Genomic DNA, 20,635 nt, shown 5'->3' with positions numbered 1-20,635 from the left:
TAGTAAATGATGACTTTTTCTTTTCATTTACCCATTAAATTACTCTGCTACCATAAAAAACTAATTAATTTCAAGCCTATTTAAACATCTTTGCAATTTTTGCCAGTTTCAAACAGTTTTCAGCGATCGGCACAAAAACCACTCACACCAGCACCAAAAAGATTGGCTTTGTATTCCTTTTAAACCGGCCTTTCCCATATGAGAGCAAAATACTCTGAAAACAGTGCATTGCAAGAAATGAAAAAAGAACAAAAAAAGTAGGACTTTGAAAAATCTCCAAACAGCTTAGAGAAGAGTTACTCTAAACCACTTTAAAGATATTGCAAGGGAAGTCCAGCATCTGAGATACAAAATACTAAGAAAAGTAGGCGCTCAATATTTTATCACAGTACTGAATATCAAGAGACGACTCAGACACGGGCCCTACAGCTTTTCTACTTCCACTATAAAGCCTGACCACTCCTGCCTGGTATGTGACGATCGATAGCTCATTTCTACATTCCCCGTGTGTCAGGGTCCATTAGTTCCTTCACTTTGTATTTTAGCTCTCATCTGAATGAAATACACATCTATTTCTGTGCGAAGCTATTGGACTTGTCCAATCTCCCTTTGCGAGTCGTGAGCAAAGGAGGTGTAGAGTGAATTGATTGTGCTTCTAGTAAATGATTGATGTGGCTGCTGGTGAACTGGGGCGCAACAACGCTCTGATTCATCTCCTCAAACGCAAATATGGGAATTGATTGATCATCACATTAAGGTTGTTTGCTTAAATGCTTGCGTGCTGTAATTTATGTGTACCTGTGTTGATATGAGCAAGTCGGTTTGATCATGGGGAGTGAGGGTTGGGGTTTGATTTCTAATTGATTCTATAATAAAATAGAACAGTTGTGCAGCTAAATTATCTGTGACCAGATTTAATTAAAGACTCTCTTCTTTTCTTTTTGTTTTTTTACTTGTTTTTGTTTTTATTTTAAGTTCAGAGCCCCTGGTAGTTGCATTCAATTCAAGGTAAAAAGGGCGGCAATATGAGAAAAAGAACAAAAGAAAGAAAATGGCAGTTCAGAATGGAGCATCAGTGCTTAAGACTAGAGGACACTCAGAAAGAATGTAATAATAGTAAAGTAGTTAGCTTAAATGTGAGTTTATAGAGCAAATATTTATGACAATTTGCCCACTAAGAAAGTGGGAGGCAGGAAAAATGTTCGATGACAGCAGTAACTTGGAGACATAAAACAAAGGCACCCTATCCAGGGATTTAAAAGCTGTTTGTGGCAAATCCAGTCTGTCACCACACTGATAAATATGGCTATACTGGCTTATGACAAAACTTTAAAAAAAAAAAAAAATACAATTCTTGTAATGTTTAAGGACATGTAATTTTTCTGCTATAACCAATACTGCTACTCTGATGCTCTTAGGTGTGACCATCATTTCCATTTCTCTCAGCAACTGTCACAGAGTAGCTTACTTTATAGGGAACGAAGCAGGACATTTACTGTAGGTGTGAATGGAAGCAGCTGAAAGTCCCTTTTCTGCACTCTGTACTCACAGGAGGCAAATTGAAAGTGATCAACTTGCAGCTCAAAGTATAAAGCGTGTGATGTTCTTTTGTTCAATCCCTTTAAATTAAAGAACAAAATTATTTCATAATCCTGAGTCAGAAAGTGTTGTCAACACAGAAACCATTTGCAGGTGAAAAGAAAAATTTGTAGAGAATTATTGGATGCTAGGATCTGTCTTTCTTGAAAGATTAAGAAGATTTTGTTAGATCTTAATTTGATTATTACAAAAGGTTCAAATAGAGTAGTAGTTTATAAATTACTACAAATACTATGTGGAACTACCACAACTGCGAATAAACGTAAAGCCTTGTATGTATAATTCAATAAAGCACTAAGCAGTAGGAAGAACTGCTTATTGTTTTTAGTTTTTATTTGGAAAACAGAAAAAAAAAATCTGTTAATTTAAGAGTTAAACTAAAAAAGAGAGGATGTACAGTCAGTCCCCACTCAGATGTAGTTCAGATGCTAATATGAAAATGAGGAGAGTTGAAACGGGATGTGACTTTCATCTGTTATGAATATAGTCGAGGTAATCCCAGTCTGCAGTAAAAGAAGAAGAGACATAAAAGCAGCACTGTGAGAAATCTGTTGTGCTGAACAGAGAAAGAAGTAGGTCTGCGCAGAGCTAGCTCATGTTTTGATCTAAAAAATGGAAAATGCCATGCAGTCTGTGTGATCCACAGTGGTGGCGATATCTGCTGGTGCTATGCACTTCTTTTTCATTTCCTTTAACATGTTAATCTCTTGTCTGCTATTTTGGTGGTTCAGTATATGTTTTTTTCGCAGTCGTAAACTTTGCCTGTCTCTTCTGCTGTATGATTATTTGTATAACTTTCTGTGGAGTTCTTTGCCTTTTCCTTCTCCTATTCATTCTTTGAATCCGAAGAAGACAAACACGTCACCTAATTAGATTGAACTTCCTCCTTCTGCTAATTTTCTGTCACAAACTCAATATTCTCTCTCTCAGTCGTTTAAGTAGGATTCCACTGTTTCATTTTAGGGTTTTTTTTTTGTTCTTTGACAAATTTGCACAATTCTCTCCCCTTTTGTTTTACTAAAACAGTGAAACAGTTTTTGACCTGCTGCTCTGTTTCATATCTGAATGTTAGAGTATTATTGGTGCTGTAGGATAAACAAGTGGAAATCTGTGACAGATTGACACTGTACAAGAAACAACTTTCTTTACCTTTCCTGTGTGAGGCCAGTTAAAATTACCAAAATATTATATTATTGGGGCCTGCCATAGAAATGCATAGGAGAGCATTGAAATGCCTTGCAAAGCATGGAAGCCATCTATTATTGGGGCCTGCCATAGCATTACATAGGGAAGAGCAGAGACTGCCTTGCGCTCCGGCTGTCAGGAAGCTTTTACTCAGGGAATTTGAGCGGAGAAAAAATAGCGGCCAACCTGGTGGGAGTGCCACAGTAGAAGAGAATGGTCAAGTTCCCTCATCAGAGGTTAAAGACAAGAACATATTATGAGGTACGTTTTCAGGCACGTCCCACCAGGAGAGGGCCAAGGGGGAAGACCCAGGACACGATCTAGGGACTATTTTTCTCATCTGATCTGGGAACTAGTGGACCATGTGGCGAGAGAGAGGGAAATCTGGGCCTCCTTTATTTTTAACTAAATGAATAGGTTTTCTCTGGGTGCTCCGGTTTTTCTGACATTCAGGAAAAAAACTGATTAGGCCAATTGATGTCTTTTAAATTTACCTTTGTCTCTTGCTCACTAACTGTTGGAGACACTCTTTAAATGGACACACTTTTTAACTAAATGGATAGGTTTTCTATGGGTGCTCAGGTTTTTCCTACCTTCGGGAAAAAAAGTGATTAGCTTAATTGGTCTTCAAAAGAGCAGAAGAAATCTTATGTTTTTTTGAACAATAATATTTGTTGTTAATCAGTGGCTAAGAGATGAGCAAGTTTTCTGGTAGCAAAGTGCCACAAAGTAAACATCTGCTGTAAATTTCTTGTGTCTAAACAGATAAAAAGTATTTCAAAAGAGCTAATCTTTCATAAATTATACTATTGTTATTAATTTGTGTTATTAATTATCACTGCTAACGAACTGCCACGAATTACTTTATGATGAATGTCTGTTTTATATTTAGAACATATATATATATATATATATATATATATATATATATATATATGTTTTATAAAAAAAACATATATCCATTTTCTACCAAATTCAGCAAATGCACAATTATTGTTAAGTAGCATGAGATATGTAGTATTTCAAAAGACCAGAAGAAACCCTATGTCTTTTGAACAATAACAATATTTGTTGTTGTTAGCTGTTGCTAAGAGACGAGCAGGATTCTGGCAACCAAGTGCCACAAAGTAAACATCTGATTTTTACTTTTGCAAAATTACCCAAATGTAAATTTCTTGTGTCTAAGCAAATAATCAGTATTTCAAAACAGTTTTTAATAAAAAAAAAAACCTCTTGTTTGTAAATTACTTATTAATTTGGTCTTAAGAGACGAGGCTTTTTTTCTGCTAACGAACTGCCACGAAGTATAAATCAAATTTTTACTTTTGTGTTGAATGTCTGCTTTATATTTACCACCAATGACAGACAAAAAACAACAAGCATTTTCTCTATTCTACCAAATTCACCAAATGCACAATTCTTCAGTAGCACAAGATGAGTAGTTTTTCAAAAGAGCAGAAGAAATCTTATGTTTTTTGAACAATAACAATATTTGTTGTTGTTAGATGTTGCTAAGAGACGAGCAGGATTCTGGCAATCAAGTGCCACAAAGTAAACATCTGATTTTTACTTTTGCAAAATTACCCAAATGTAAATTTCTTGTGTCTAAGCAAATAGTTTTTCAAAACTGTTTTGTTTAATAAAGAAAACTCTTGTTTGTAAATTACTTATTAATTTGGTTTTAAGAGACGAGCGCTTTTTTTCTGGTAACGAACTGCCACGAAGTATAAATCAGATTTTTACTTTTGTGTTGAATGTCTTGTTTTATATTTACCACAAATTACAAAAAAGAATTAAAGCTCCGCGGAGCCTCAAGCGGCCCTCGCAGCCAAGCGCCGCTCGAGCCTAGCCACCGCGGATGTTCCAGCACCGCCTCCCGCCGGCCACCGCCGACGCTCGCGCGCCGTCCTCCACGCGATCCGCTTCGATGCCTTCGGCAGCGTTCCCTGACCATGCACCCAAAATCTGGAGCAGATTGGGCCATGTGGCAAGGAGATACAGCTGTTTGATTAACCTAGGGGGCGCAGTGGAGTCAAATTGCAATTAAACTGTATTGGGCTCCTTAGAGGTTAACAAGTGTCACTCATAAAAAGTCTGGTGTAAATCAGATGATGCATGTGTGAATAAGAGACGATCGTATGCATATGGCAAGGGCCAGCCATTTTGCCACGCCCCCACGGGTCAGTAGAGTTCATCATGACAGACGTCATTATCATCTCATTTTATGTCAGTCTGCACAGGGTTGGAATCCATGACGCACCAACATCTTTTAGAGTGTAAAAGTAAGACATACAGTAGAAAAAACAGGTGACTTCTTGTCGGAAGTGGGCGGGGCTAAGGTGATGTCATCAATCGACCACCTAACTGTGATGAGGACTGGTCTATAATGAGACATAGAAAGGCTGATGCAGCTGTGACCTGGCATTTGGAAGTTATTTCACATTCATGTTTCATGGTGAATAGTCAAAGTTTGGGACTAAGCCACGCCCACATCGTTTGACATACAAAAATTCCCGTGATAACCTCTGACCTTTAATGTCTAAACTCTCTGCTGACTGAGATACAGCTGTTTTATTAACCTAGGGGGCGCAGTGGAGTGAAATTGCAATTAAACTGTCTTTTGCTCCTGAGAGGTTCACAAGTGTCAGTCATAAAAAGTCTGGTGTAAATCGGATGATGCATGTGTGAATAAGAGACGATAGTATGCATATGGCGAGGCACAGCCATTTGGCCACGCCCCCACGGGTCAGTAGGCATTTACAGAGTTCATCATCATATCATGTCATGTCAGCCTACACCGGATGAAACCCATATGACTTAGAGAGTAAAAGTAAGACATACAATAGAAAAAACAGGTGACTTCCTGTCGGAAGTGGGCGGGGTTAAGGTGATGTCATCAACTGACCATCTCAATGTGATGAGGGGTGGTCTGTAGTCAGATATAGGAAGTCTGATGCAGCTGTGACCTTCTATGTGGAAGTTATTGCATCTTGATGTTTCATGGCGAATAGTCAAAGTTTGGGACTTAGCCACGCCCACATGCTTTGACATAGAAAAATTCCTACGATATCTTTTCATCTTTAATGTCTCAAGTCTCTGCTGACTGAGTTTGAAGTCTCTATCTCAAAAGCTGCAGGAGGAGATAGATCAGATGCGATGTCTATGAAAAAGAGGAAATGGCTGATTTTGATCCAAAATGGCCGACTTCCTGTTGGGTTTGCACCATGGCTCCAAGAGACTTTTTTGTAGGTCCTGACATGATACACATGTGTACCAAGTTTCATAATTCTAGGTTAAAGCATGGCTTGGGGCTGATCATTTAAAAATTTCTAGGGGGCGCTGTAGAGAAATTAGGCCACGCCCATCAACGACTGTTATGGATTCCTGTTCGGGGATGGATAAGGATGCATCCTAGTGAGTTTGGTGCAGCTGGGCTGAACGATGTGGAATCTAGAGCCAAACGTATGGCGGCGGCGTTACCTCTGCTTCGCCGCGGTCCCACGGCCACGCCCTCTACAGAAGACTCTTGGCGCTTTAAAGCAAGTGAGACTAACATGTTATCTGTCATCCAACACAGAATCATGTTGATTAGGTGCAGTGAGCCAGAAAGGCAGCTTTCCATGGAAAAAAAAGCACTTCCTGTTCTGAGGGGGCGGGGCTTAGATGACGTCAGACTATGACAACATAGGATCGTAGGGGACCCTACCAGGATCACTCATGTCAAGTTTGGTGCAGCTGGCCTCAAAATTGTGGAATCCACAGCCAAACGTAAGGACACGGCGTTTAGGGTCACTTCGCCACGCCGCCACGCCCACCTGCTGGATTCAAATGAGCTTGGCTTGGAATCCTCAACACACCAACATGTTTTCTGTCTGTGGACACAGTTTCACCTCGATTAGGTCAAAGGGGTCAGATAGCGACCGTTCAGCGTAAAAAATGACACTTCCTGTTCTCAGGGGGCGTGGCCTAAGTGACGTCATCATTTGACCGTTGGGTATTGTAGAGCATCCCATGATGATCAATCACTGAAAGTTTGGTGCTTCTATGAGTTTTTTTCAAAGAGTTATAACAGTTTGATGTTTCATGGCGAATCGGTGACCTTTGACCCCCGGAAAGACCCCTTCAGCAAGCCCGAAAACGCAAACCTACGATAACTTTGGATCGGCCATGCCTTATGAACGATCTGACCGAGTTTGAAGCCGATCGATCGAAATCCCTAGGACAAGTTCGATCAAATGCGAACCCTGCAAACGCCCAAAATCGGGTCAAAATCGGAACTTTAATCCAAAATGGCCGACAATCTGTGATACTTGCACTATGACATTAATTGTAAATTCTGAGTGTTTTGGGGAGCTGTACAAGTGTACCAAGTTTCAAGTCTCTACGATAAAGTAAGTGAATAGGAAAGGGTCCTTTGAAAGTTGCTAGGTGGCGCCCTTGAGCCGTTTCTTGTGCGATTTTTGCAACCACCATAAAATACGAAATTTTTCACCGGGCTCTATGCCCCCGCCACGTTTGGTGAGTTTTTGAATATGATAAAGCCCCCAAAAAGCCAATTTATTTGGCACGGGAAAAATAATAAACAGCAAGGTTTCAATAGGCTCTCGCAGCGCTTAGCTGCTCGGGCCTAACAAGCATTTTCACCTATCAGCCAAATTCACCAAATGCACAATTCTTCAGTAGCACAAGATAAGTAGTTTTTCAAAAGAGTAGAAGAAACCCTATGTCTTTTGAACAATATTTGTTGTTGTTAGCTGTTGCTAAGAGACAAGCAGGATTCTGTCAATCAAGTGCCACAAAGTAAATATCTGATTTTTACTTTTGCTAAATTACCCAAATGTAAATTTCTTGTGTCTAAGCAAATAATCAGTATTTCAAAACAGTTTTTAATAAAAAAAAAACAACCTCTTGTTTGTAAATTACTTATTAATTTGGTAAGAGACGAGCGCTTTTTCCTGCTAACAAACTGGCACGAAGTATAAATCAAATTTTTACTTTTGTGTTGAATGTCTGCTTTATATTTACCACCAATGACAGAAATAAACAACAAGCATTTTCTCTATTCTACCAAATTCACCAAATGCACAATTCTTCAGTAGCACAAGATAAGTAGTTTTTCAAAAGAGCTGAAGAAACTCTATGTCTTTGAACAATAACAATATTTGTTGTTGTTAGCTGTTGCTAAGAGACGAGCAGGATTCTGGCAACCAAGTGCCACAAAGTAAACATCTGATTTTTACTTTTGCAAAGGTACCCAAATGTAAATTTCTTGTGTCTAAGCAAATAATCAGTATTTCAAAACAATTTTGTTTAATAAAAAAAAACTCTTGTTTGTAAATTACTTATTAATTTGGAAAGAGACGAGCGCTTTTTCCTGCTAACAAACTGCCACAAAGTATAAATCAAATTTTTACTTTTGTGTTGAATGTCTGCTTTATATTTACCACCAATGACAGAAATAAACAACAAGCATTTTCTCTATTCTACCAAATTCACCAAATGCACAATTCTTCAGTAGCACAAGATAAGTAGTTTTTCAAAAGAGCTGAAGAAACTCTATGTCTTTGAACAATAACAATATTTGTTGTTGTTAGCTGTTGCTAAGAGACGAGCAGGATTTTGGCAACCAAGTGCCACAAAGTAAACATCTGATTTTTACTTTTGTAAAATTACCCAAATGTAAATTTCTTGTGTCTAAGCAAATAATCAGTATTTCAAAACAGTTTTTAATAAAAAAAACAAAAAACTCTTGTTTGTAAATTACTTATTAATTTGGTAAGAGACGAGCGCTTTTTCCTGCTAACAAACTGCCACGAAGTATAAATCAAATTTTTACTTTTGTGTTGAATGTCTGCTTTATATTTACCACCAATGACAGACAAAAAACAACAAGCATTTTCTCTATTCTACCAAATTCACCAAATGCACAATTCTTCAGTAGCACAAGATGAGTAGTTTTTCAAAAGAGCAGAAGAAACCCTATGTCTTTGAACAATAACAATATTTGTTGTTGTTAGCTGTTGCTAAGAGACGAGCAGGATTCTGGCAACCAAGTGCCACGAAGTAAACATCTGATTTTTACTTTTGTACAATTGCCCAGATGTAAATTTCTTGTGTCTAAACTGTTTTGAAATAATCAGTATTTCAAAACAATTTTGTTTAATAAAAAAAACTCTTGTTTGTAAATTGCTTATTCATTTGGTCTTAAGAGACGAGTGCTTTTTCCTATCAAACTGCCACGAAGTATAAATCAAATTTTTACTTGTGTTTTGAATGTCTGCTTTATATTTACCACCAATGACAGAAATAAACAACAAGCATTTTCTCTATTCTACCAAATTCACCAAATGCACAATTCTTCAGTAGCACAAGATAAGTAGTTTTTCAAAAGAGTAGAGGAAATCTTATGTCTTTTGAACAATAACAATATTTGTTGTTGTTAGCTGTTGCTAAGAGACGAGCAGGATTCTGGCAATCAAGTGCCACGAAGTAAATATCTGATTTTTACTTTTGCAAAATTACCCAAATATAAATTTCTTGTGTCTAAGCAAATAATCAGTATTTAAAAACAGTTTTTAATAAAAAAAAAAAAAACCTCTTGTTTGTAAATTACTTATTAATTTGGTAAGAGACGAGCGCTTTTTCCTGCTAACAAACTGCCACGAAGTATAAATCAAATTTTTACTTTTGTGTTGAATCTCTGCTTTATATTTACCACCAATGACAGAAAAGAGCAACAAATATTTTCACTATCCTACCAAATTCACCAAATGCACAATTCTTCAGTAGCACAAGATAAGTAGTTTTTCAAAAGAGCTGAAGAAATCTTATGTCTTTTGAACAATAACAATTGTTGTTGTTAGCTGTTGCTAAGAGACGAGCAGGATTCTGGCAACCAAGTGCCACGAAGTAAACATCTGATTTTTACTTTTGCAAAATTACCCAAATGTAAATTTATTGTGTCTAAGCAAATAATCAGTATTTCAAAACAGTTTTTAATAAAAAAAATTAATGTTTGTAAATTACTTATTAATTTGGTCTTAAGAGACGAGCGCTTTTTTTCTGCTAACGAACAGCCATGAAGTATAAATCAAATTTTTACTTTTGTGTTGAATGTCACACACGCTTTTTTTCTGCTAACGAACAGCCATGAAGTATAAATCAAATTTTTACTTTTGTGTTGAATGTCTGCTTTATATTTACCACCAATGACAGAAAAAAAACAACAAGCATTTTCTCTATTCTACCAAATTCACCAAATGCACAATTCTTCAGTAGCACAAGATAAGTAGTTTTTAAAAGAGCAGAAGAAATCTTATGTCTTTGAACAATAACAATATTTGTTGTTGTTAGCTGTTGCTAAGAGACGAGCAGGATTCTGGCAACCAAGTGCCACAAAGTAAACATCTGATTTTTACTTTTGCAAAATTACCCAAATGTAAATTTCTTGTGTCTAAGCAAATAGTTTTTCAAAACTGTTTTGTTTAATAAAAAAAACTCTTGTTTGTAAATTACTTATTCATTTGGTCTTAAGAGACGAGCGCTTTTTTCTGGTAACGAACTGCCACGAAGTATAAATCAAATTTTTACTTTTGTGTTGAATGTCTTGTTTTACATTTACCACATATAACAAAAAAGAACAAGCATTTTCACCTTTCGTCCATATTCACCAAATTCACAATTCTTGATTAGTTAGTATAAGATAATAGTATTTCAAAAGAGTAGAAGAAATCTTTTGTTTTTTGAACAATAACAATGTTTGTTGTTAGCAGTTGCTATTCCACTACCAGAAAATGAGCGCACTTTCTGGTAGTGGATTAGCAGTAGCATTTTTTCTAAAGTAAGCTTTTTATATATTTTTTTATTTTTTGTTTTTTATTAGCTGTGTTTAGCACACGGAATGGAGAAAGTCAATGTAAGACAACATGCTACTGATGCCCCACATGCCACTGGCAGCTTTTAGGCTAACTTTAGCATTTTGGCTAATTTCGGTTATACACCATTTTTAACATACTGAATGGAGTAATTCCATGTTACTCAAATGCTTGTGACTATCCACATGCTATTGATTACATTGTAGCTTACTTTAGCGTTGATGCTAATTTTTAGCATCAGAACGCTGGGTTCCAACCGACGGGGACATTTTTGTCAATGTCTCATCTGAACAAGACCTCCAATAATTTATGCAAATAGCAAACTTCATTTAATACACGGGGATGTTCTATTAGGGTTCAGTATTTTACAGAAGCTCATTTTGACAAGTCGACAGAACTATGCGTTGATGAAAAAAAAAAAACTTACAAGCTTCCTTTTAATGAACCTCTCATTTTAACTACAGCGCCTGAAGACCAGAAGTCATTCTGTGGGCTGAGCAGATGGATTTTAGTGGGTATGGTGTGTGTTGGTGTTGCTAATTCGTGCCTGCATACTTGTTTGTGTGCATACTGTGTGATGAGTTATTTAAGTGGCGCTGTGTAGATTGAATTACACCATACCAGCTCAGGGATTCAGTTAACCCCATCTGTTTAGCAGGAAAATGCACTTCTGAGAATCCATCTCAGTCTCACTGCGGACCTGATTTGTGTCACATATATATTCATGGTGATGCAGGGGCAAATTTATTGTAACCCTATTTATTACTCAGTTTGTGGTCACAGATCGAGTGTAGTCATTACAAAATCCACTAATGCATTAATCTTAACCCATCAGTTCTTGAGGGTATTATTGTTTGGGAATGCAAACAAGTATGCATCTAAAATTCCAAAAAGATGCTTTGAAGCTTGTGGCTGCAGCGTGGCAAAATGCAAAATATTTCATAGCATATGAATGTTTTTTTAATGCAGTATGTCTTGTATGTTAGAATTCTTCCTGATAACATATAATGCTTAGATCATACTTGTGTTTTATTAAATAACGTGCATTCAAAATCAAGTTGTAAATGAGCAAAAGCAAAACTCGTCTTTTTGAACAAATTGTTTTGTCTGTGGATGATACAAAAAAAAAACACATAAATAATAACAAACTAGATCAACTTTGGAGAAATCTTGAGCAAAATGCACATTGAACAGAGAATAACCGAGCACTTTGTGATTCAGTTGAGCGTCTCATTATGGCTAATTTGCACACTCATTAGCACAGGGACAATATCACCTGTTGTTTCTTTATTTGCCTTCTACCTGCAAATGACTCCAATTTCCCCAAGCTGCCATGAATATTCCAGCCAGAGCAGATTCAAAATCGCTGTTCTTCACTTCGTCAGCGCAAGCAGATGGTTTGAAATGATGCATCATTAGTTTGGCTTTTTGGGGAAGCCAGTTGCTGCGTCATTAGACCATTGTGAGCTGTTATAAGGGGAAAAGAGGGAATAACATATGCAAAAACATTGGTTGTTGAAAACCTGTGATAAGGTACTGATTACTGCCAGAGGTGGAAAGGCAGCATACAAAACACCAAACACATCTCCATGATTAAGAGGCTATTTCACCACACACGCACACACACACGCACACACACACACACACGAGGCAACAACTTACACCATTGTGTTTGGCAATCATAGCTCAGACACTTTACAGAGCACCATGTGTTCGAGTGCATCTTTCCAACAGGCTAATGAAGTGTTGTTTCTGGCGTTTCTGTGGAGCAGAGGGTAATGCTTTCAACAAGTATATAGATGTTAATGCCGTACATCTGAGACACTGATGTAACTGGAGGGAAAATGAGAGCATTGAATGCGTAAATAATGTGAGGGTGTGCCTTCTAGCTCGGGGTGTGTTAAAAATGTTGAAATGTTTGTGCATTTCTGCAGATATGTATGTTGTGGTGAAGTAATTTAGTGTACATTTCACCCTAAATGGAAAGATATGGAATGATTTCTTCACACAGAATCACACAAAAGCGTGAGAATGAAGAAAATAAATGATAAGCATATTTTTTATTTATGCTGTTTTCTTTTTTCATTAAGCCGAGCCACGGCTAAAATTTTACTAAAATTGAATCAGTTCTTATTCAATATGGAAGCTAAAGTGTTTCAAATATCTTAATTAAAACATCACCATCTCATCAGGCTCTAATTTTTTTGATTCAGGTGTGTTGAACCAGGTGAACTTTGAAACCGTGCCGGACTTTTGACACGGTACTCTAGGTCAGGGGTGCCCAAGTCCAATTCCCTAGAGCTACAGTCCACCAGACTTTTTATTCATCCCTCCTCTAACATTCCTGAATCATAGCTAAATTCCCCCATCAGTATTCAGTCATTCAGCTGAATGCTGATGACAAGCCATACACGTGTGTTGATGAAGGAATGTAAGAGTTACAGGACGGCTGCTCTCGAGATCTGGACTTGCTGGCACTCTAATATAGATCGGCTGCAGTCTGGGAACGACTCATTCCACAAGCTTTTCTAGAGGATTCAGTTTTGTGGACTGAGATGGCAATAGAAGAAGGTTGCTGGGGCGTCTGATGAACCATTTCTGTAGCAATTAAAAAAAAAAAAAAAAAAAAAACATGCCCTAGTACTTCACAGCATGACATAAACCTCCCCTTTGCCTCACTGTGGTTATGACTGCTCTCTCACATATTTATTCTGTTTCAAACCGTATCCTCCTGCGTTGTTTGCTGTTGAAAACTCAATCTTAATCTCAATTTAACAAAATACACAAGTTAAAATACCAATAAGACAATTAGATTTGATCAGACTGAAAAATGCTTTTCCAGCCATTGTGCTCTTAAGCAACCAGTTGCCGTGTAGATAGTGTCAAATAGTTGCTATGGAGATCTGATGACCCCAAGATGCCCTTTTCTTCAGCGGGCTTTGCAGATATTTTTTACCTTCCCTACTATCCTGTTTACTCTGCATAGTAACAAGATAAATCCAGGCCCTTGAACAGCTTAGAGGACAAAAAGCCGTGAGCCTTCATCTAATGCCATATTTACCTCAGCGAAACAGAAAGTTGTGGATTGCTAATTAGATTACTTAGTAGCATAAAGTCTAAATTAGAAGCAATGCTTTAGCTCAATTTATTTTAAATAGTTTATTAAGAGTATTAATAATATCTTTTTCCACTGGTGAGTTTGTAAAAAAACAAACAAGCATTTCCTTTTTTTTTTTTCTTCTCTCAGTAAATGTACTCAATCTAAAAGTTTTTCTTAATTTTCCCCTTTGCGAGTGTGCTGCTTCTTTAAATGAAGAATTTGTGTGAAGACTTTTTCACACATCTTTACCAGAGGTGCCAGTAAATTAGTCCATGTCTATATGTAGTTCTAATCAGTGTTGATGATGTCTGTGACCTTGGACATTTCTGCATTGACTGGATTGGTTATGGACAAAACATATATATATATATATATATATATATATATATATATATATATATATATATATATATATATATATATATATATATATATATATGTTTTGTCCATAACCTATATATATATATATATATATATATATATATGCATGTGAGAGATTTATATTTCACCAGCAGTTTGATATAAATCCCACACTTATTTTGTGTCTGCTGAGCAAACTTACCTTTTATGTTCATTTTAAATGTCTTCTTTTTCTATCTACATATACTGTAGTCTACATTTGGATTGCTTGTGTTTCTTATCATTGTGTCTTTGATTTCTTCTTCATCTCGTCTTCCTTCTACTTTATTTGAACTTCCAATCTCTATGCATTTTTGTTTGTGTTTGCACCTTTGCCGTCTGATATTCAGATCGCACTTTGCATTTGAGACCGTAAGGTGCGTAACGAACCAAAACGCAGACCACTCACGCCATCTTGCCTTGCCATAATCAAACGAGTTCAGCCAAACATAGAAGCTTTCATCCTGGAGAACTGAATGTCTGAGTTGACTGCCTTGCAGGTAATTTACTCTGGTTTCCATCTTGGATGTAGTGTGAGTGTATTCCCATTGATTTATACGTTCATGTCGCTGTGCAGCACATGTGGAGAAGTTATTTCTTACATACTGAATCACTTGTTACATCACAGGACTGAAAATCCATACAGCCCAACGCTCACAAACCTCCAGACTCTTTCAACTAAAAGACCACAGAGCCTGAATGTGTGTGAGTGTGTTTGTTTCTTTTGTGTTTCACAGGGTATTTGATGCCCAGTCTTTCCACATCCTACTTCTCTGTTGTCTTTATTGGCACGCACTCTTTCTGCCCCGTCTAGTAAATAATGAATAGGTAGTGGAAACAAGGACATGTTTCTTCTTCTGGATCTCACACATTTTTGAGGCCTTTGCTCTCACTATATATTCAGACTGAAGAGGTAGATTTACACCATGAAGAGAAACACAGTTTTGCTTTTACCTATGTGGTCTCTGTGCCTATAACACTTTTTTTTTTTTTTTTTTCCTTTTTCAGGTTTCCTAATCTATACTAATCTATCATGAGTCTGCTCGGGTGTGTTCACACAGGTTTAGATGTCCTTCCCATCTTTGAAAGTGACCCTAAGCATCCTAACATCCCTTTATATCCCCATTCTCTTGCTCTCCGTGTGTGTGTGTGTGTGTGTGTGTGTGTGTGTGTGTGTGTGTGTGGGTGTGTGTGTGTGTGTGTGTGTGTGTGTGTGTGTGTGTGTGTGGGTATGTGTGTGTGTGTGTGTGCGTGCGTCGGGGGTTATTTGAAAGGGTGGATAAAATGGGATTAACAGGGATTGAAATGAAAGTGCTGAGTTTGAACTAGTTCTTTTTCTGCAGTGCATCAAACTGGGGGTATGCTTGAACATTTCTGTGCAACAGAAGCTTTATTGTTTTAGTTCTTTATCCTTCTGTTTAGAAGAAATCCTGCAGAAGGTGTTGAATGTTTGAGCAAGAACTCAGATTGCTTGTTGGGTCCAGGCACATTTAAAGAAGTAGCTTTATGTAATTATTGTTCCCTTTTCCTCTATTGGTTGTTCCAATCTCCATTTAAGCCGGTGTACTCTGAAATTTGTCCGCGTGTGAGAGCTGATCAACCTTTGAGTGACCTCCTGCTTATAAATGGAGTTACGTTACCTCTTGACTGTACAGAAGAATACGAGTAGATTGGATTAGATTGTTGTAAATGAATTTGTGTCAACGCATGCAGACAAAAAAAAGACACGAACCAAAAGGAGACACGTGACTTTGCTTCAAAGTTTGTGGCGTTTAATTAATGTAAAATTGTCTAAATTGACTTCAGATCTGAGTCCACGCCAGGGCTTTTCGAAATGTGGGGCGTGCCAGAATAAACCTGAAAAAGTAACTGTGGACATTTAACCAACTTCACAAAGCTTCTTCATCATTTACCAAAATGGGTAAATGTTAATACCTAAAGCTATGGTGAGTAAGAAGACTGGGCCAAACAAAATGTAAAGGAAGAAGGAAGTACGTTGATTATTATTTAAAGTTGGGATTTTAATAGGTTGGATCTGAAGATGCTGCACTGCCAGTGTTGTCTGCAAACAGTAGTTGATACTTTTAGCACCTAATATCAGGATGGGCATAATTATTAGCCAACTTCTTTCCTCCAGGCAAAATGGTCCAAATAATAGATTTAACTCACTCTAAAAGTGATAAATTTAGCAAGTAGAAATGTTTTTGGTTATCCGAACTGCTTTCAAACAGGAAACATTTATGCTCAGTGGATGTCAGACTGTTGGTAAAGTGATATAACACCCGTCTTTATTCACACTCGATCCTTCTAATAAATTTAATTGTTTCCTTACTGTGTTAATAGAGCTTAATGAGGATGTCTGCAGTTCTATGCAGCTGACCCTTTCATTCTCATGTAGAGCCAGATTAGTTTCAACTGCAGAATAAGGTATCTTAATAAAAATGCGCTCAGACCTGTTACCTCTGTTTGACTGATAAAGTGTTTTTCTCCTCTTAACTAGAACTTCCAAGCCTTGCCAAGGCAGCCGCTTCAAATCAGCCAGAAGCAGAACATTCAAGGTAAGGCACTGTCATTCCTATTCACACACACACATACACAGAGGAACATCCCGAGCACACATTTCAGAGGATGAGGGTGTGATAAATGTTGAGGCGTGTGGCTGTGTGTGGGCAAGGCAGCAATCTCCTGAGGTGTGCAGAAACTGACGAGCAGGGAGCCAGAAAAGAGGGTTTATGAGGATAATAAAAGTCTACAGCCGCAGTCTACAGGGTCCTCTGCTAAAAACTCTCAACGGCGTCCCACACTCCTCTGTCTCCCTCCAGTGTGGCCTTCGATTTACTCATTGGAAGTTTTAAAACCACTCAGCTGCGTACAGTAATTGTCTAAAATTGCAGGCTTAGGTAATCAGATGACTCAGCACCAAATATAACAAAAAAGAAGCCCAGAATATCCGTGAGGCTAGGATGATCACTCTTAGCCTCGAATCATTTTCTCATTATCTTATCTTTTGTTTGGTAATAGGCTGATTTACCATATCTAATATATGTAATTATCTAGTAGAGGTTGATTGTAATTCTCACATTCAGAAGTAATGGCTAATACATAATGAACTACATTTATGGTATCTAGAAAACTGCAGATATTTTTAAGGGATAGAAATGTTGAGCCTTTTCATGACAGGCTCTACTGTGGGGAGTTGTACTGCAGAGCAAGTGGGAGGGTATCAGCAGTGCATACACGAGCATTATTGACAGTTCTAAGACCCTCCCCCTGGCTCTGATTGGTTGTTTCTGCAGATGGCAGTAAGACCAAAGGAATAAGGTAAAGGAGTCTGATTTTTTTCCTACAGATTATCTGCATGATGTCAGGACATAGTCACAGTTTTAACAAATATGTGAAAAAACAAGCAAACATATTTTTATAAAAGTTTCGTACTTCAGGCTTAAAGTGAAGTAGATGTGATCTGAGTCAGGAAATAGCTACTCACCCAGCTGCTAGCTGGGCTGGATGAGGAACAGTGTGCATCTTTTAACCACTACTAACAAAATATAATTCTCTCTTAGAGAACTGTAGAAACCGGTGCAGTTGAGATTCTGCTATGGCAATTAACTTTTCTTTAAAACTCTGCATATATCATTATGGAGCCTGACTTATTTGACACGTTTTACAACAAACATATATTTTAAATGACTTACAATATGATGATGTAGCTGAAATTTTCAGTCTATCAATAGCCAGTCTGAATCTGCTTGACAGATGAGCTGCTTCTAATTAAGCACCGTGTTAATTAGTTTCTATTAACTCCTGTTATGCGGAGGATGTCGTATGAATAAAACCTCAGCGCAAATGAAAAACAAGAGAACAGAAATTGGCCGGTGCGTGGAACAACAGAATATGTCCGTCCATCTGCTGACTTGACCTGCAGAAGGACAGACACTGACATGTTGCCGCTCTAAGCCCGACCTCAGCACCCCTCTGACTCTGATTCTCACAGCACGCCGTCATCAGTCCTCCACTGCTTTCATCCCTTCTTCTTTCTCTATCCGCTATCTCTAGAAGGGGAGGTTTAGACAGCGATCACAACAGTTTCGTACAGTTCCAGTTGCACATGTTTACACCTGTGTGTGTGTATGTGTGGCCATGTTTTTGACGTCAGCAGCTCTCTAGTGGTGTATGTGGTTGCAACAGCACACGCAGTTTGCTTAATTATGGTTCGAGATTAGACCAAGTTAACCAATTTAAACAGTGTTTTTAATGGTAAAATGTCTTCCGTCTTTCTTGGACTGATAAACAATAACAGCTGTAAATGCATGTGCTGTTATGTTGCTTATAAAGCTACCTTGCAAGAAGTTATTCGATGTTAGTGCTAGACTCTATATGTTTCATGTAGCGTTCGGTTTGCTGGTGTGACTCTCATTAGCCGATGGTTGTTTGATCTTCACAGGAAAGGAGGAGGAGGTTGTGACGATTCATCCTCGAGACATGTTCATTCCCCGGGAGGGCTGGTCTTTTCTTGCTGCGGGTAGGATAATATTTTGTTGTGCAACATTTCAGTGTCATTTTATCTTGCAGTACTTGCTGTGCATTTACTACAGAGCAGTAAGCCTGAAAGAATATTTTGAAATATGATCTATTCTTGATTAAATATTCAATCAACACACAAAGGTGTTCCACATATAAATTGTAAAGCAACACCCATTATTATCCACCTGCTAAAACAATAGGACTGAGGTATCACATTCTCTGTCCACAACAATGAAAAGAGTCAAATTTCACTGTTTGATAAAATAGAGGAAATTTACATGAGCTGGAAGATGGAAGGTAGGAAGATGAGTGGTGTGTACTTACAGTGCCAAGTGGCTGTGACTCTTAATTGTCTGTGGACCCGTAGATAAATTGTATAATTAGCAGTTCTGGTTTGAGAGTTAATGGCTGAATATTTTGTTAATCTAAGTTCTGATACTTTGAGAGAAGTTCTTGTGAGCTTATTCCGGTGAAATACGTCTGGTGTTTGCCGTTCAGATTTACGGTCACCCTAAAAGTTCCCCTGTCCTGACGTGGCCTCTGTTCGGAAAAGGTCATTTGAGTCTTTGTCGCTCAGCTGTGATGCACCAGCCAAAGGAGCACGTCGGGACACTGTCAGCCTGGAAAAGGTTTGTCTGCTGCTGGGTGTCTGCTGGGCCTGACAGAGTCGCACTCTTACATAACCAGACAGATAAAACAGGGCTAGCTGCAGGAAAACTGCAGGATAGCAGTGAGGATGCCACATATGCGCAGACTGAGTTGGACAGAGTTGCATTGTCATTCCAGCAGGCAGAGTCATGTCCTCAAAAGCACATACACACTGACCGCTTGGGTTCAGAGGAGACAAGCCTGTCATAGGAATTAGGTTTTTCCCTCAAAGAAATGCTCCCTTCCTGTTCAGTCCAGACTGTTGTTCAGAACCGTTCGTTTGCCTGTTTTAGACTTTAACGCTACAGATATTGAGGCGTTCACGGTCTTTACAAATCCAGACATCCAAAACCTCATTCAGCATGATAAAGTTCGTGTTCCTAACGACGAAGCAAACTTTAAAAACATTCTCCCTGTGCTGCTGCAGGCTGTGCGTTCGTGTTTGTTTATTTTTTAATTGTCTGAACTCAGATATTTTCTGTTCCCTGCTGGTGTGTGGGAGATTTTGAGAGAGAGAGAGAGAAAAAAACCCAAAGCTTAGCCAAAGTGAGAACTGATTGCTGCTGATGTAGGCAGGAAAAAAAAATAAATTTAGCTGAGAATAAAATTTTGGATGAGTTTAAGAATATTGTTTACCGTAGAAAAGTCTTGACCAAATAGCTTATTTGAATGTAACTTTTAATGTCAAGATATCTTTGCTATATAACTTATGTACAACTAAATGCTTTTCTTTTTATTTACATATAAGGACACGATGAACGTCGTCTGGTCATCGTAAGTCTTAAAATTGGTCTGTACCGATTAGATTAAAACAGAATATAGAAGCAGTGTGTGAAAAACTAAACTCAGAAAAATGTCGATTTGCTTTTAGAAGCAGTAACTTGATTTCAGTGCCCTCTATATATGGCCTTATCAGTCCCTCTGTGTTTGTTTAAAACTGACTGAATGCTGTCGTCTTTAAGAAATGTTGCTGTTCTGTATTTACCTTTTAGACTTTGACGTCTGATGGATTTAGAGACGTTACCTTTCGCAGCCCTCTTGCATCCATATGCATGGGTTTCTTTATTCTGTGTGCTGATCAATTCATTCCTCCTGAAAGCCTTTGTACGTCCACCACAGCCCACAAGAGGCATTTTATACAGTCAATAAGCACGTTGAGCTCTTAAGCTTTTATCTATGAGCCCTGAGCTTTGGTGTGCTGCAGGGCATCACCAAAGGTTGTTCAAGGGAATATGAATGATGATGTTAAGAGACATGAGTAATGGTTGTTGTTCAAATGTCGTTTTAATATCGGTACATAAATCAT

At 38.0% G+C, this 20,635-nt stretch overlaps 1 protein-coding gene across 1 annotated transcript in view; it reads left to right on the top strand.

Annotated features, from left to right (window-relative positions):
* poln (polymerase (DNA directed) nu) overlaps positions 1-20,635 on the top strand; it is a 48,568-nt gene that overhangs the window by 15,329 nt on the left and 12,604 nt on the right. Inside the window, exons 15-16 of the mRNA XM_088015749.1 lie at positions 16,658-16,715; positions 18,602-18,679. Coding sequence (XP_087871875.1) covers positions 16,658-16,715; positions 18,602-18,679 — 136 coding nt within the window. The remainder of the gene's footprint in view (positions 1-16,657; positions 16,716-18,601; positions 18,680-20,635) is intronic.

Source organism: Poecilia mexicana, unplaced genomic scaffold, assembly GCF_051168715.1.
Source record: "Poecilia mexicana isolate PSO_F unplaced genomic scaffold, ASM5116871v1 scaffold_18, whole genome shotgun sequence".
In the NCBI taxonomy this organism is placed as follows: domain Eukaryota; kingdom Metazoa; phylum Chordata; class Actinopteri; order Cyprinodontiformes; family Poeciliidae; genus Poecilia; species Poecilia mexicana.
Note: the sequence above shows the minus strand (reverse complement) of the source record. Positions and strands in the feature narration are given on the sequence as shown.